This window comes from Octodon degus, unplaced genomic scaffold (assembly GCF_000260255.1).
Source record: "Octodon degus isolate 3935 unplaced genomic scaffold, OctDeg1.0 scaffold00019, whole genome shotgun sequence".
Lineage (NCBI taxonomy): Eukaryota > Metazoa > Chordata > Mammalia > Rodentia > Octodontidae > Octodon > Octodon degus.
Genome location: NW_004524595.1, coordinates 16,688,628 through 16,700,980, shown reverse-complemented (window position 1 = coordinate 16,700,980; position 12,353 = coordinate 16,688,628). Strand labels below are relative to the sequence as shown.

At 37.8% G+C, this 12,353-nt stretch overlaps 1 protein-coding gene across 1 annotated transcript in view; it reads left to right on the top strand.

Moving 5' to 3' along the window:
• Nucleotides 1-12,353, top strand: part of Fryl (FRY like transcription coactivator) — a 302,292-nt gene that overhangs the window by 155,294 nt on the left and 134,645 nt on the right. Inside the window, exons 4-5 of the mRNA XM_023711119.1 lie at nt 3,193-3,392; nt 4,558-4,615. Coding sequence (XP_023566887.1) covers nt 3,273-3,392; nt 4,558-4,615 — 178 coding nt within the window. The 5' untranslated portion in view covers nt 3,193-3,272. The remainder of the gene's footprint in view (nt 1-3,192; nt 3,393-4,557; nt 4,616-12,353) is intronic.

The following is a 12,353-nucleotide window of genomic DNA, read 5'->3' as shown; positions in this document are numbered from 1 at the left end:
CCCATACGCTTGCCAGGCAAGTGCTTATTCAACTGAGCTATCTCCCCAGCCCCACCCTGGGGTCTTTTTAAACTACATCTACTCTCAGAAAATCCAAAAGATTTCATTTGTTGAGAACCTTATGTATTTCGAGAGATACCACTGTTGAGAATATTTTGCATCCGAACCTAGTGGAGCTGGAGAGAAAATTTCCACAAAATAAGCCAACAAAAAACCCAAGACTAAGACACATTACTAAAAAGTAATGAGTCCAAACATGCTCCTTGACTGAATTTAAATTTATTTTATGAGGATGTAGGAATTTTGTGAACATGAAGAAAAGGATAATCATTTTATTAAATATTCTAAATAAGTACTCTGTGTAGAGTGAGCCAACTAAAAAAATACAGGTATTTATTTATATTTTATATATTTGCTACAGGGTCTTACTACACAGCTCAGACTCATAGTAATCCTCCTGTTTTCAGCCTCCCCAGTGCTGGGGTTACATGTGTGCACTACCACGCTGGGACTTGGTGGCCAGCTCAGCGTGCCCAGGGGTGAGGCTGGCGCGGCCTGTGGTGCTGGGGATCGAGCCATAGTCCCTGTGCTCAGTCCCTACACTTGCATAAGCAGGCACTTAGTCTGCTGGGCTATCCTGCTGGCCCTACAGGCATTTATTTTTAGTTGCACTGAAGAGAAAGAATAGAAATGCTAAACTTTTAAATATTCAGGCCTGCTTTATTCCTATTATTAGCAATCAGAGTGTAGCAGACTTAACATTTCAAAAATGTAATATGACACTGGGTTTTTACTATTTGTAATTCAGTGCCTGAATTGTATTATTAAGAAATACATTATAACATTTACATCCTTATTTCTTCTGAATCTTACATAACATAGTTTAGAATTTGGTGATAACATGCAGAGAAACATTACCATTTAGCATTATAAAATATTTAATTCAGGGGGCTGGGGAGATAGCTCAGTAGAATAAGTGCTTGCCTGGCAAGCTCAAGGGCCTGAGTTCAATCCCCGGTTTCACCAAACAAACAAACAAACAAACAAAAAAAGTCAAAGACAACACAGACTATGGCATGGAAAGTTCAATCACTAAATAGGTTCATTGTTACTTTTTATATTAATAACTAATAAACATGCATTAAATACACCTACTAAGAAATATAAATCAATTTAGTTTGGTTTATTTGATCTGAAACATTTTTCTAAAATTTAAACTTTTGAATTTGAAACATTTTTATTGTGGATAATAGCCCAGAAACAAAGCCTTTCTTAAAACTGGCTTTATTGGGAAATACGTTAAAGTATGCAATAATGATACCTAGGAGTATCTGCCTATGCTTACTTTTAAGGAAGCAGAAAGCAATGAACGCAAGTTATTGGAGATATCATTTATAATAACACTATTGACCTAAAATAATTTATTAAAATTTTTCCTGTCTCCTCCTTTTTCCACAGTGACATTTGTTAGCAGATTCCCTCTTTAATAATACACAATGTTGGATCATGACACAGAGAAAACAAACAGGTCATTGTTTGAAATAATGTGCACTGTGTTTGCAGAACTGTGAATTTTTGTTTTGAATTGTTTTTATTACACAATTTTGGTTGTAGAGTACAATAAATAATGTATTTTAACTTACTATGATACAGAAGTACTTATTTTGGGGTATAAGATTAACATTTTGCAATAATTTTACTTTTATGAAACTTTTGTGTCTTCGTATGCTGTGTTTGGTAGAGTAGATTTCTTTCACTTACAGAAAAAGTTTTTTGTTAGGTTTTCGATTTATGTATTTAGAACAAGTGGATTGTGCTGTCATTACATACATGTATACAGGAATCCGGTGTTTAGAGAATTGTGCTGTGCCTCCCCTTTTGAGGATGGGATTGTTGTAGGGCTGCTACTTGCTTATACAGAAAGGCAGTATCTGGAGATGAGGTTGAGGTAGAGATGTGCAAATTTATGCTGCCTCATGAGTATTCTAGTTATATAAGGCCAAAGGTGGAATGTGTACTGAAATTATAGGATGGGGTGGTCTGTACTATGCATCACACTGGAAGGTACAAATGGCAGGATAAATCATAGGCTAGAAATGAGGTAGGCTGCCCAGGTAGGTAGTAAGAGAACAGAAAGGTAAAGCTGTAGTACTGTGTGCTCTTTTCCCACTAAGCAAGTTGCAATTTACTATTTTCCAGGCACTGTGTCATCTCTTATCTTGAGTAGATGGCCCTTTGAGGGATTCAAATAAAAGTCCTGTTAGTCAACATTAATTCCTTTTCCTCACTTTGATATCTAATCTACTAACACATGAGAGGTCTCAAGTCCTGTTCGTTTCAGCTGTGATCTTCTCACTTGGGTTTCTGTAATGCTCTGCCTTATTTTGTTTGCTCTTGTAAAATTCATCTCCAAAGGAGCCACAGCCATTCTCTCTTTTTTTTTTCCATAATTTTATTGCACAGCCATTCTCATGAAGAGAAGTTATACCCTGTCTCTCTCTGTTAGCACTTTCGACTGAGTTTTGATGGTATTTATAAATAAAATCTAATTTCATTACCGAGTCCTCAAAGATCCTGTGTGACTTGCATCCTGACTAACAATTCTGACCTCCTCTGCATCATCCTCTGCCTCTGCGTCTTTCCCTGGTCTTTTTCGTTCTTAGACACTTAAGTTCAGTCTGACGCTTTGCCTTGCTACCATGTTTTCATTACTTAGGTCTGGGTTGAAATGTAGCTTCTTTAATGAGGCCTACTGTGAGCATGCTTTCCACAGTATTGTCTGTAAGTCATGTCTCATTTATTCACATATTTTATTTCCCTCATTGTGCTTGGCCATATGAGTAGAATCCATTCATTCATTGGATACTTATTGTGCATCTAAAGTATACCAGGCATTGTTCTAGGCACCTTGGTTTCATCCATGAACAGTAGAGAGAAGATCCCTGTTGTCTTGGAACTCACTTAGTGGAGTAAAGAAAGAAATGCTACATAATAAATATATGTCTACCTTGTACAGATATGAGTCAGTATGTTACAAGGAAGTAGATGCAATAGAGGAAAATGGAACATAGTAATAAGGGACTGGGTAACTTGGACAGGGTTAGGGGCATCTTATATATTAAATGGGATGGTATTGGTAGGCTTCACTGACCTGATAATAATGTAGTATTCTTTTGTTTCTTTTACTTTTAGCTTCAGCACCAGTCAGCAAAGTGAATAAGTACTGTGCTTCTTCCAACTTTCATTCCACTTGGGGAAAAAAGAATATCATCATGTCAAACATCACGATTGACCCTGATGTCAAGCCTGGTGAATATGTCATCAAAAGCCTTTTTGCAGAATTTGCTGTTCAAGCTGAAAAGAAAATTGAAGTTGTAATGGCTGAACCCTTGGTAAGTAGAACTGACCTATAAATCTCAAATATTTTCTTGACTTTTGCATTAACCATTATAATACAAATTTTCCAAAAGAAATAATGTAACTAAAAAAAATATTAAGGGATAGGTTAGTAACAACCCATGAAGCTGCAATTACTTCAGAATCCACTTTAAAAAATTAATGCAATTCATGATGGAACAAAGATGAATTTGACTAATGAGTTGTGAAGGCCAGATAAAACATAGTGGGAAATAAAAAGAAAATCTAGACTGTTCTACAAGGTATGACTAAAACTATAGCCAAACTTACAGTCAACCAGTGGGCTTTTTTTAATACTTATAGCATATGAGGCATAATTAGAGAATGTGAAGAACTCTGAGATTAGGATCTACATTGAGGAAGAAAGAAAAAGACTGAAAACAAAGGTGAGGTCAGGTTTTGAAGAGTTGTAAGTGCTACAATGATAGGTAACACAGCTGATGGGCAATAAAAGGAGAAGAGACTGAAGGCAGAGGTTGTTGAGCTGCTGTATACTTCAAGCTGGAATGAAAGTGATTTTGAACTAGAGGGTTAGAAGTCAATGTTGTTGCAAAAGAAAGTAAGAGAATAGAAAGAATTTCACAGGTTAATTACAGAAGTGGCATTTTGAGTGAAAATTAAAGGTTAAAGATGCTTTGGCATGTTGGGAAAGATAGGCTGTATTTATTTGGGCAAAGTACACAGGGATGTTCTTGGACTTGAACAAGTGAACATGGAAATTTTTTCATTTGTGTGGCTTAAGCTTGACTTTACTGGTAATATAACCATGGAAATTATTTGGTAATTGGAAATACTGTTTGAGAACTCACATGAGGTGGTGGTGAATAGGAATGTAGATTTTGACATCACCTATATTGAAGCCAAAAGAGCTGGTGGTGATATCAAGGGAAGTAGAGAACTGAATAGAAATAGCATTGTCAGATGATACAGGGTGGCAGAATACTTCGAGGAATTGTTACTGGTTTTGGAAGGAAAGCAGTCCAGTCAGTAGGAGAATAGTCTCTGCTTTGTTCAAGGAAACGTCCTTGAGTTTGAAGGGAATGCATGTGTGATGTACCAAGATAACCGTATTGGTTAAAAGGGGTTTGATGGTAATGAAGATGAACACAGGAGATAAGAGCTGAAACTCATTTGTTACAGTATGTGTCCACTGCCGATTTGGAACTGAGAGGACTTGGTGCCTCTAAGGTCAAAGCTAGTAAGTGGCAGAGTGAGGAGTTTGGTACAGTAATATTGTATTCTGAACCTAAGTGACTACACTATCTACTCACCTTTCTCAGAAGGAAGAAGCAGGGGAGCGGGGAGGCAATGACTTAGGAAAAGAAGGAAGTTGAACATGTTACTGTTGGATGCTCTGAATTTTTTCATTGAAGCAAGGACTTAACATTTCCAATTGCAAAGGTGAGGTGCTTCTTTGTTAAGCAGAATAAACAACTCTGAGGAAAGCATCTATGAAATAATGTGTTCTGGGGTATAATACATAACAGTAGGTAAAAATTTGTTGGCCAAGTATCTGTTTCAAAACTGCCCACATCACTGTATTCAATTTAAACTATTTCGTGGTTGTTTTCTGCATGTCAAATTAATGATTATTTTTATACCAGTCTATATATTTTTAGAACGTGGTACAGGATAATGTTCTGTTTTAGTAAAAAGGATTAAAAAAGCTTAGAGATTGGTGTTATGACTTTAATTATAATGTCCTTTATCTGTGAAATGTTAATTTTTTTATCAATTGTCTCCGAATTATATGATAAATTACTATACTAGCCTACTTAAGCAGCAATACAGTAAGAAAAAAATACATTAAAATTAATTATGGAAAGTTTTTTTTAATGTGTTTGGTACAGGTTCTACTATGCAGCTTGGACTGGTAGTGATCCTCCTGTTTTCAGCCTTCTCAACAATGGAATTACAGGCATGCACCACCATGCCTGGACTCGATTGCTGGCTCTGGTGCCTGGGATTGAACCCCAGTCCCTGGCCTTGCCTAAACAGGCACTTAGTCCACTGAGCTATTGCCAGCCCTTGGAAAATTTCAAAGATACATAAAAGTAGACATACCCAGGATCTATCACCAGCTCCAGCAATTTCAACTTCCATGGCACATTTTAAAAACACTTCCTATTTTATGAACTATCTGATAGCAGTCCCATGTGATAGAGCCCTGCCATTTCTCAAGTATAATACATTGTTAGAGAAATTTTAATTTGAGATATAAAGGTCTTTAAGAGTGAAAGTATTAAAAGGAAATGTGGATTAGATTACTAATTTGACCAAGTCTATAAAATGGCAAATTAAAAAAAAAAATCTTTTTCTTTCCTTTCCTTCGTGTGCCCTTGTCATTGTCTAGTTAAGGCTCAGGATCTGTCACCTGAGGGCATTGCAGGAGCTTCTGGCCAGGTCCAAGGAGTCCCATCCCCTCCCATTTTGTTTACTTCATCTATAATACAAATATCATCATTTTTCTGCTTTGAATATCTTGTTCTCCTGTCTTTGCTATGGAGTCATTTCAAGTTCTATTAGGTCATTCCAGATACTTCATTGTCTTTCTGTAGTTTGTGTAATGTTTTATGCTTCTCTATATTCTTTTGTCTCAGTGTGTTTTTATTTTTCTCTCTTTTTAAAAAAATGAATTTTAATACAGGGTCTACAGGGTGTACAGGGTCTCACTACGTAGATCGGACTCATAGTGATTCTCCTGTTTTCAGCCTCCCAAGCGCTGGGATTACAAGAGTGCGTCACCACGCCCAGTCTCAAGTTCCCTCTCAGCACACCCTGGGGGCAGGGCTGGCTCTGCATTCTGGGGTTTGAACCCCGGCTGCTGCACTCTGCCAAAGCAGGCACTTTAGTCCGCTGAGCTATCTGGCCGGCCCTTATTTTTCTCTCAGTCTGCAATATTTTCAGAAGCTCTGCTCATCCTTCCAGACTTTGCATTTGTTCCCTCTGACAAGTGGTCCTGCCCCAAGCTAAATAAATCTATTCCCATATTAATGTGTATATATCATATATCTGTAATTACCAGATAGTAACTTTTGTATATCTGCATAAATACAGATTATGCGTATATCACATTATGGTTAATTTCATACCTGCCCCTGTCCTCCCGTGTGAGTTTCTTAATGCCAGGAACTAGGTGGCTCTTCCATCTGCCTGCAGCACTGCCCAGGGTGATGCACGCTTGGGAAAGGTGCTCAGTAAACTGTTTTTAAGTTGAATTTAGCCTCGGGTAGCATTGCTGTGTCATACAGTGTTTGTACTTCTAACAAAGCACAATGTTATTAATCTAACCACGGTTTCTAATAGTTCTTTCAGAACACTGTGATGCTGATGATACTGCATTGTTCATTTAATAAGTAATTTCAGAGGTACCTACCTCCTCTGTAATCTTGAGATTTTACAGTTATGGTTCATAGTGGTGAGGACTGAGCCAGAACGTTGATATTTCTGTCCCAGCCTCACACTGGGGAGAAGAGGCATTTCTGCTTATTCCTCCTTTCACACCACATCAGGAAACTTACTTAAGTCCTCATCATGTTGTACAGATTTTCCTCTGTTATGCCCCTGTGTACCAGAGTCATCCCCCTTTATCTAGGTCAGAGCTCTTCTGGGTTTATTTTCATTTATGTCCAGGTCTGAGTAGATTGGAAATCCATAACTTCAAGATAATGAAGATACATTTAATCTAATATGTGACAGTGTTTATATTATACCTTCAACTGCTTTTATTATGATTTCATTTATTTCCACCTTTCAGGTAATAAACTGAAATCCCAAATGACTTTCTGACATTTTGAATGAAAGTCTTACAGAGTCATTTTATAGAAGAAAACATTTAGCCTGGTGTGGTGGTGTTATACTTACAATCTTAGCACTCTGTGAAGCTGAGGCACGAGGACTACAATTTAGACCTTGCCTCAAAATAAAAAAGAACTTAAATGCAAAGACTGTAGAATCAGTCCCCAGGGGCCAGCCAGATAGCTCAGTGGACTAACGCACCTGCTTAGGCAGAGTGCAATGGCTGTGCTGGCCCTGCCCCCAGGGCACACTGAGATGGCGATTGAGACTGGACATGGGGGCACACACCTGTAATCCCAATGCTTGGGACGCTGAAAACAGAGGATCACTAGGAGTCTGATCTACGTAGTGAGACCCTGTAGACCCTGTACTAAATACATTTTTTTAAGAAAAAGAATCAATCCCCAGAACTGGGGGAGTGAGAGCAGGAGGGAGAAAGGGGAAGGGGGGGGGAGAGAGAGACAGACAGACACAGAGACAGAGACAGAGACAGAGACAGAGACAGACTTGTTAGGTACAAGGATGCTGGCATAGTTCATAGTCATCTAGGACGAAGGGTACAACAGAAGTTGAAGCACAGACTCCTGTGGAAAAGACTATTGCTGAACTGAAAGAATTGGTTTTCTTATTCCCATATTAGAAACCATTATAAAAGGAGGCTAAGTAGGCCAGAAGAGTTGAAGATTAATCGAGCTTGATTTTTAGCCACAATTTCATTCCGTTTTCATTTTAGAAGACAGATTCTGAGAGAGCAATCATTGATTAAAATTGCAGCTTACAAACTGTGCAGCCCGATACTTGAGGTTTCTTTCTTTCAAGAAGTTGGCGCGATGTGGGTAATGGCACAAGCATATCCCCACTTACCTGTTAATCTTACGGATTGCCAGGGACTAGCAAAAAAGGTAGAAGAGGCTTCAACCCATCACCGGTGATTTAAGTCATTTGTATTTGGTTTAGGCCCATGATTTATTTTAACAGTGTTACATATGTAAGTATTTTTAAAAGGGATTCTTCTCTCTTTATGATTGATCAGTTTGCTCCAAACTGCATTTTTTTTGTTAGTTTTGTCTATTTTTAATATGTCATATTTGAAGAATGGGACACTATACAGCTTACTGAGAAGGATTCTGCAGTGTCCAGTTTTTAGGCATGGCTGTTAACTTAATGGGGAGACAGATGCAGGGGATTACTGGGGTTTTTGATATATGGTATGTGAATTTCACCTCCCTGTTTCAACCTTGTCTTCAACTGTTGCCTCCCCTAATCAACCTCTGGCTGTTTTTCCCTTTCCTTTGTGGGCAAGGTGCAGGGACAGACAAGTCTGATTGCTAAGCAGGTGGTTGAAGGGACTGGAAGAGAGAGGCTCAGTCTTACATAATCTTTAAAAACACCTTTTAGGCAGGCCTACTTATCTTCATTTTAGCTGTCTTTTCCGAGTAACCAAGTTCTCCCATCTTCGAAGTCTTTCTAGAGTCCCAGATCATCGACTGGGTTATCTTTTCTTCACTGTGTGTGGCAAGATCACCATTTCCTTGTGGTCATTTTCAAATGTCAGTTTCTGCAGTCATCTCTGTGGTCATCTAAAATCTTAATCCCTACTGCACCTGTCTAATGTAGCATCATTTCCTTTGCGTGAGTTCTCATTACTGTCAGCTCCGCTGGGATGGCGATTGTTTTCAGTTCCATTCAGGGCTGTGTTTCCAGAGCCTAGAACAACGTCCGGAACACTGCACTTAGTGATTTGGATGAATGAATGATGATTGGATGTATGGATATCTGACTTTTCTCTTGCCTACTTAAGATTCATTAGTGCTTAGTAGAGGTTATGTTCTTCTGTCACTTTGTACCCTCTCTCCCATTTTCTCTTGTATTTCTAGATTGAGCTTTATAAATTTATTTTGTTGTTTGTCATAGTGAGGATTTAGGAGAGAATGTTGACTGTGTGTATATTTATTCTGTCATCTTTACTGCAAATTATTGATATATTTCAGTGTCATTGTTACCATACTGTGAAATTTTTTCCAAGAGATTCTTCTGTCTTTTCCAGAAACTGCATGTTGTTACTAGTCTATATACACATACCAGTTGTAGAATCAAATGAGCATATAAGGGATTATGAGCCTTAGACTTTTGATTACTAATTTTTATATTATGAGTATAGTAACCACAATGAAAAGCAGAAGTAGTTCTAAAGGTCATATAATAAAAAATGTCTCTTTAATGATGGGTCAAGGTAATTGCTGTCAGCAGTTTTTGGTATATCATTTTTTCGTATCTCCTGTTTATCTCTGTGGTACTTACATTCATTTTTAAACTCAAATGAAAGAGTTTTTTTTGTACCTAGATATTTTAATAATGTAAGTTGGAGATTATTCTATATCAGCCATATAAATTTATCTCATTCTTCCTAGCAGTTGAATATAATTTAAATAAGTGAAAATTTTGTAAGTTTATTTTTATGTATTTATTTTCATAAATACAGCTTTTCTAGTTTTGAGCTTACTCAAATTTGGTGATAATATTCTTTAAATACCACTATAGACATTATTGTACATAACACTTAGGTTTCATATGTATGGGCCTGTGGATTCTCTTTTTGTAAATTCTCTTTTTGTGATAACAGTTTCAATAGAATATAATTTTTAAATGGCTTTTCTTGTTAAAGCAATCATGTATGGAAAGATAGCACAGGAAAACAAAAACTTTCCATAGTTTTAATTATCTGAGGTCAACCATGATCCAAAAACACTAAATGGAAAGTTCCAGGATTGAACAATTTGTAAGTTTTATAGAACTGTTACAGTATTCAGTAATACTACTTCTATTTTATTATTACTTTTGTTGATGCCTCATTGTTTTACATAAATTAAACTTTATCATGGGGACCTGTGGGTTTATAGGAAGCAGACGTAGTATACTCAGTGCCATCTGTGGTCTTAGGCATCTGCCTGGGATTGTAGCATCCCTCATCCCCCGTGGATAAGAGTGGGGCTTCTGGGCATGTTTCTGAGCACTATGGGGCACTCTCATCTGCCCTGCAGTCAGAGCAAGGAGTTAATACAAAGTCCTTGATTGACAGTTTTTATGTTTTTCATTTATTGTATTGGTGAGAAATGTGAGTATCCTTTTATATTCAAAATTGTTTCTGAGTTCCTGTTAAGGAAAAAATAGCTCATTGTCATTTTCTGCTGCAGGAGGAGCTCTGTGTGGATATCAAATCTTCAGCAATCTTTGCAGAAATATTCATTTTTTTTGAGAAACAAGTGTTAAATATAAGCTAGTTGTATGTTTCTGGAAATGTTCTTGATTGTTTATTTTTTTTTATTTGGGGGAGGAGCGAGATAGGGTCTTGCTATGTAGCTCAGACTGGCCTTGAACTTGCAGTGATCCTCCTGTCTCTCCGAGTGCTGGAATGACAGGTGTGTACCACCATGCCTGGCATGTTCTTTTTAAAATTATTCTCTCTACCATTGCAAATCTTTGATAATTAATATTTACAGTTCAAAGAGGGATCAGATAAGTTGGGAAGAAACTAAAGCATCCTCTTATCTCCTAATTAGATGCTGCACATTAGCATAGTAGAGTAGCTTCCAAAACTCAGTATTTTTTCAAACTTTTAGAAGATTAGAATGTTCTACAGGACTTTCTAAGGCAAGTACTCACTGTTGAGTCAAGTGTTGGAGTCAGTTAATTGGGCATGTATAGTATAGGACCACAGCGTGGGGGACAATTGTGGGTAGTAGACTTGCTCTATAATGTAATTACTGATGCAAGCTTGACCTGTGAGAGTCACAGTGCTCAGGAGAGCCCAAAAACCTCAAAGCAGAAAAGCAGAAGCTAGAAATCTCTTCTGTTAGAAAATGGAAGTGTTAACTCAGGTGTTTTCCTGACCCATTTGAAGTCCTTAGACGCATGATTCTCTGACAAAGCAGGAATTTTTGTATGTCCAGAGTAGATACATTTGCAATTTCATTTTGGTAAAGATTAGTAATAAATGAGCGATGGCCTGGATTCCTTGGCACATGCCTGTAATCTCAGCTACTTAAGAGGATGAGGTAAGAGGATGTTAACTTTGAGGCTAACCTGGGAAGTTTAGTGACATCATGTCTTAAAAAAGTAAAAGAAGGTGGAGAGGTAGCTCTTAGCACTTGTCTAGCATGAGTAAGGTCCTGAGTCTAATACCAGTACAAGAGGGAGGGAGAGAGAACACAGAGAGACAAAAGTACAGAGAGGCAGAGAGGGAAGGAGAAAGGAGAAGGAAATGTGAGCTCTACTAGATAGAGAAGATGCGTAAATACGTATTTCTAAATTTAATGAAACATCAGCTGATGGTGGTGCCTGTCCACTGGAGTGAAAGGGCTGCTCTTCTCTAGTCTTCTGATTGAAATGTCAGTACCATTTGGAAGCATGTCACAAGCACACCTAGAAATAACACTGTTGTGTCAGGTCAAGTTGAAATCCAGGAAATAATCCTCTCATCTAGGTAAGTGTTCATACTGTACCCTCAGCATATCACGTCTTTCCTTCACAATACTAAATTTCGTTGTTAATAATTGTATGTTGGTAAGATCAATTGGATAATGCCTGTGAGGGTTCCCCTGTTCTGGGGATTGAATCCAGGGCTAGGGAATCACTGTACCCTGAGCTACGCCCCCAGTTCTCATCTTCTTGAATTCAGTGAGGGCAGGGCCTTGGTTGCCTTGCTCAACACATCCCCAACATGTAAAAGTACCCGGTTCTTTAAAATCCCTTGGAATAAAATGTCAGATACAGTAGGAATGGAGCAGGATAAGTGGAAAGGAAAATAACATTTGTTTGTGTTTTGAAGCATACAACTCACAAGACACAGATACAATGATCACAGACTTCTAAGGGGACAAACATCATGGAATGTATTTTTATTAATCAACTAGTCAACATACTTATGTAGGATACTCCTTCCCTTATATTTTGTTGTGGACTTTTAAGATATTTAAGTTGCCATAGACTTAAGAAACAGCTTTTTATTGATAGTATATCAGGGCTTTTTTCCCCCCTCTTTTTTTTAGTGAGGTTATTTTTGTTTTTGGTGCTGAGGACCAAACCCAGGGCTTCCAGCTTGCTAGGCCAGCACTGTATCGCAAAGCCAAGTCCTCAAC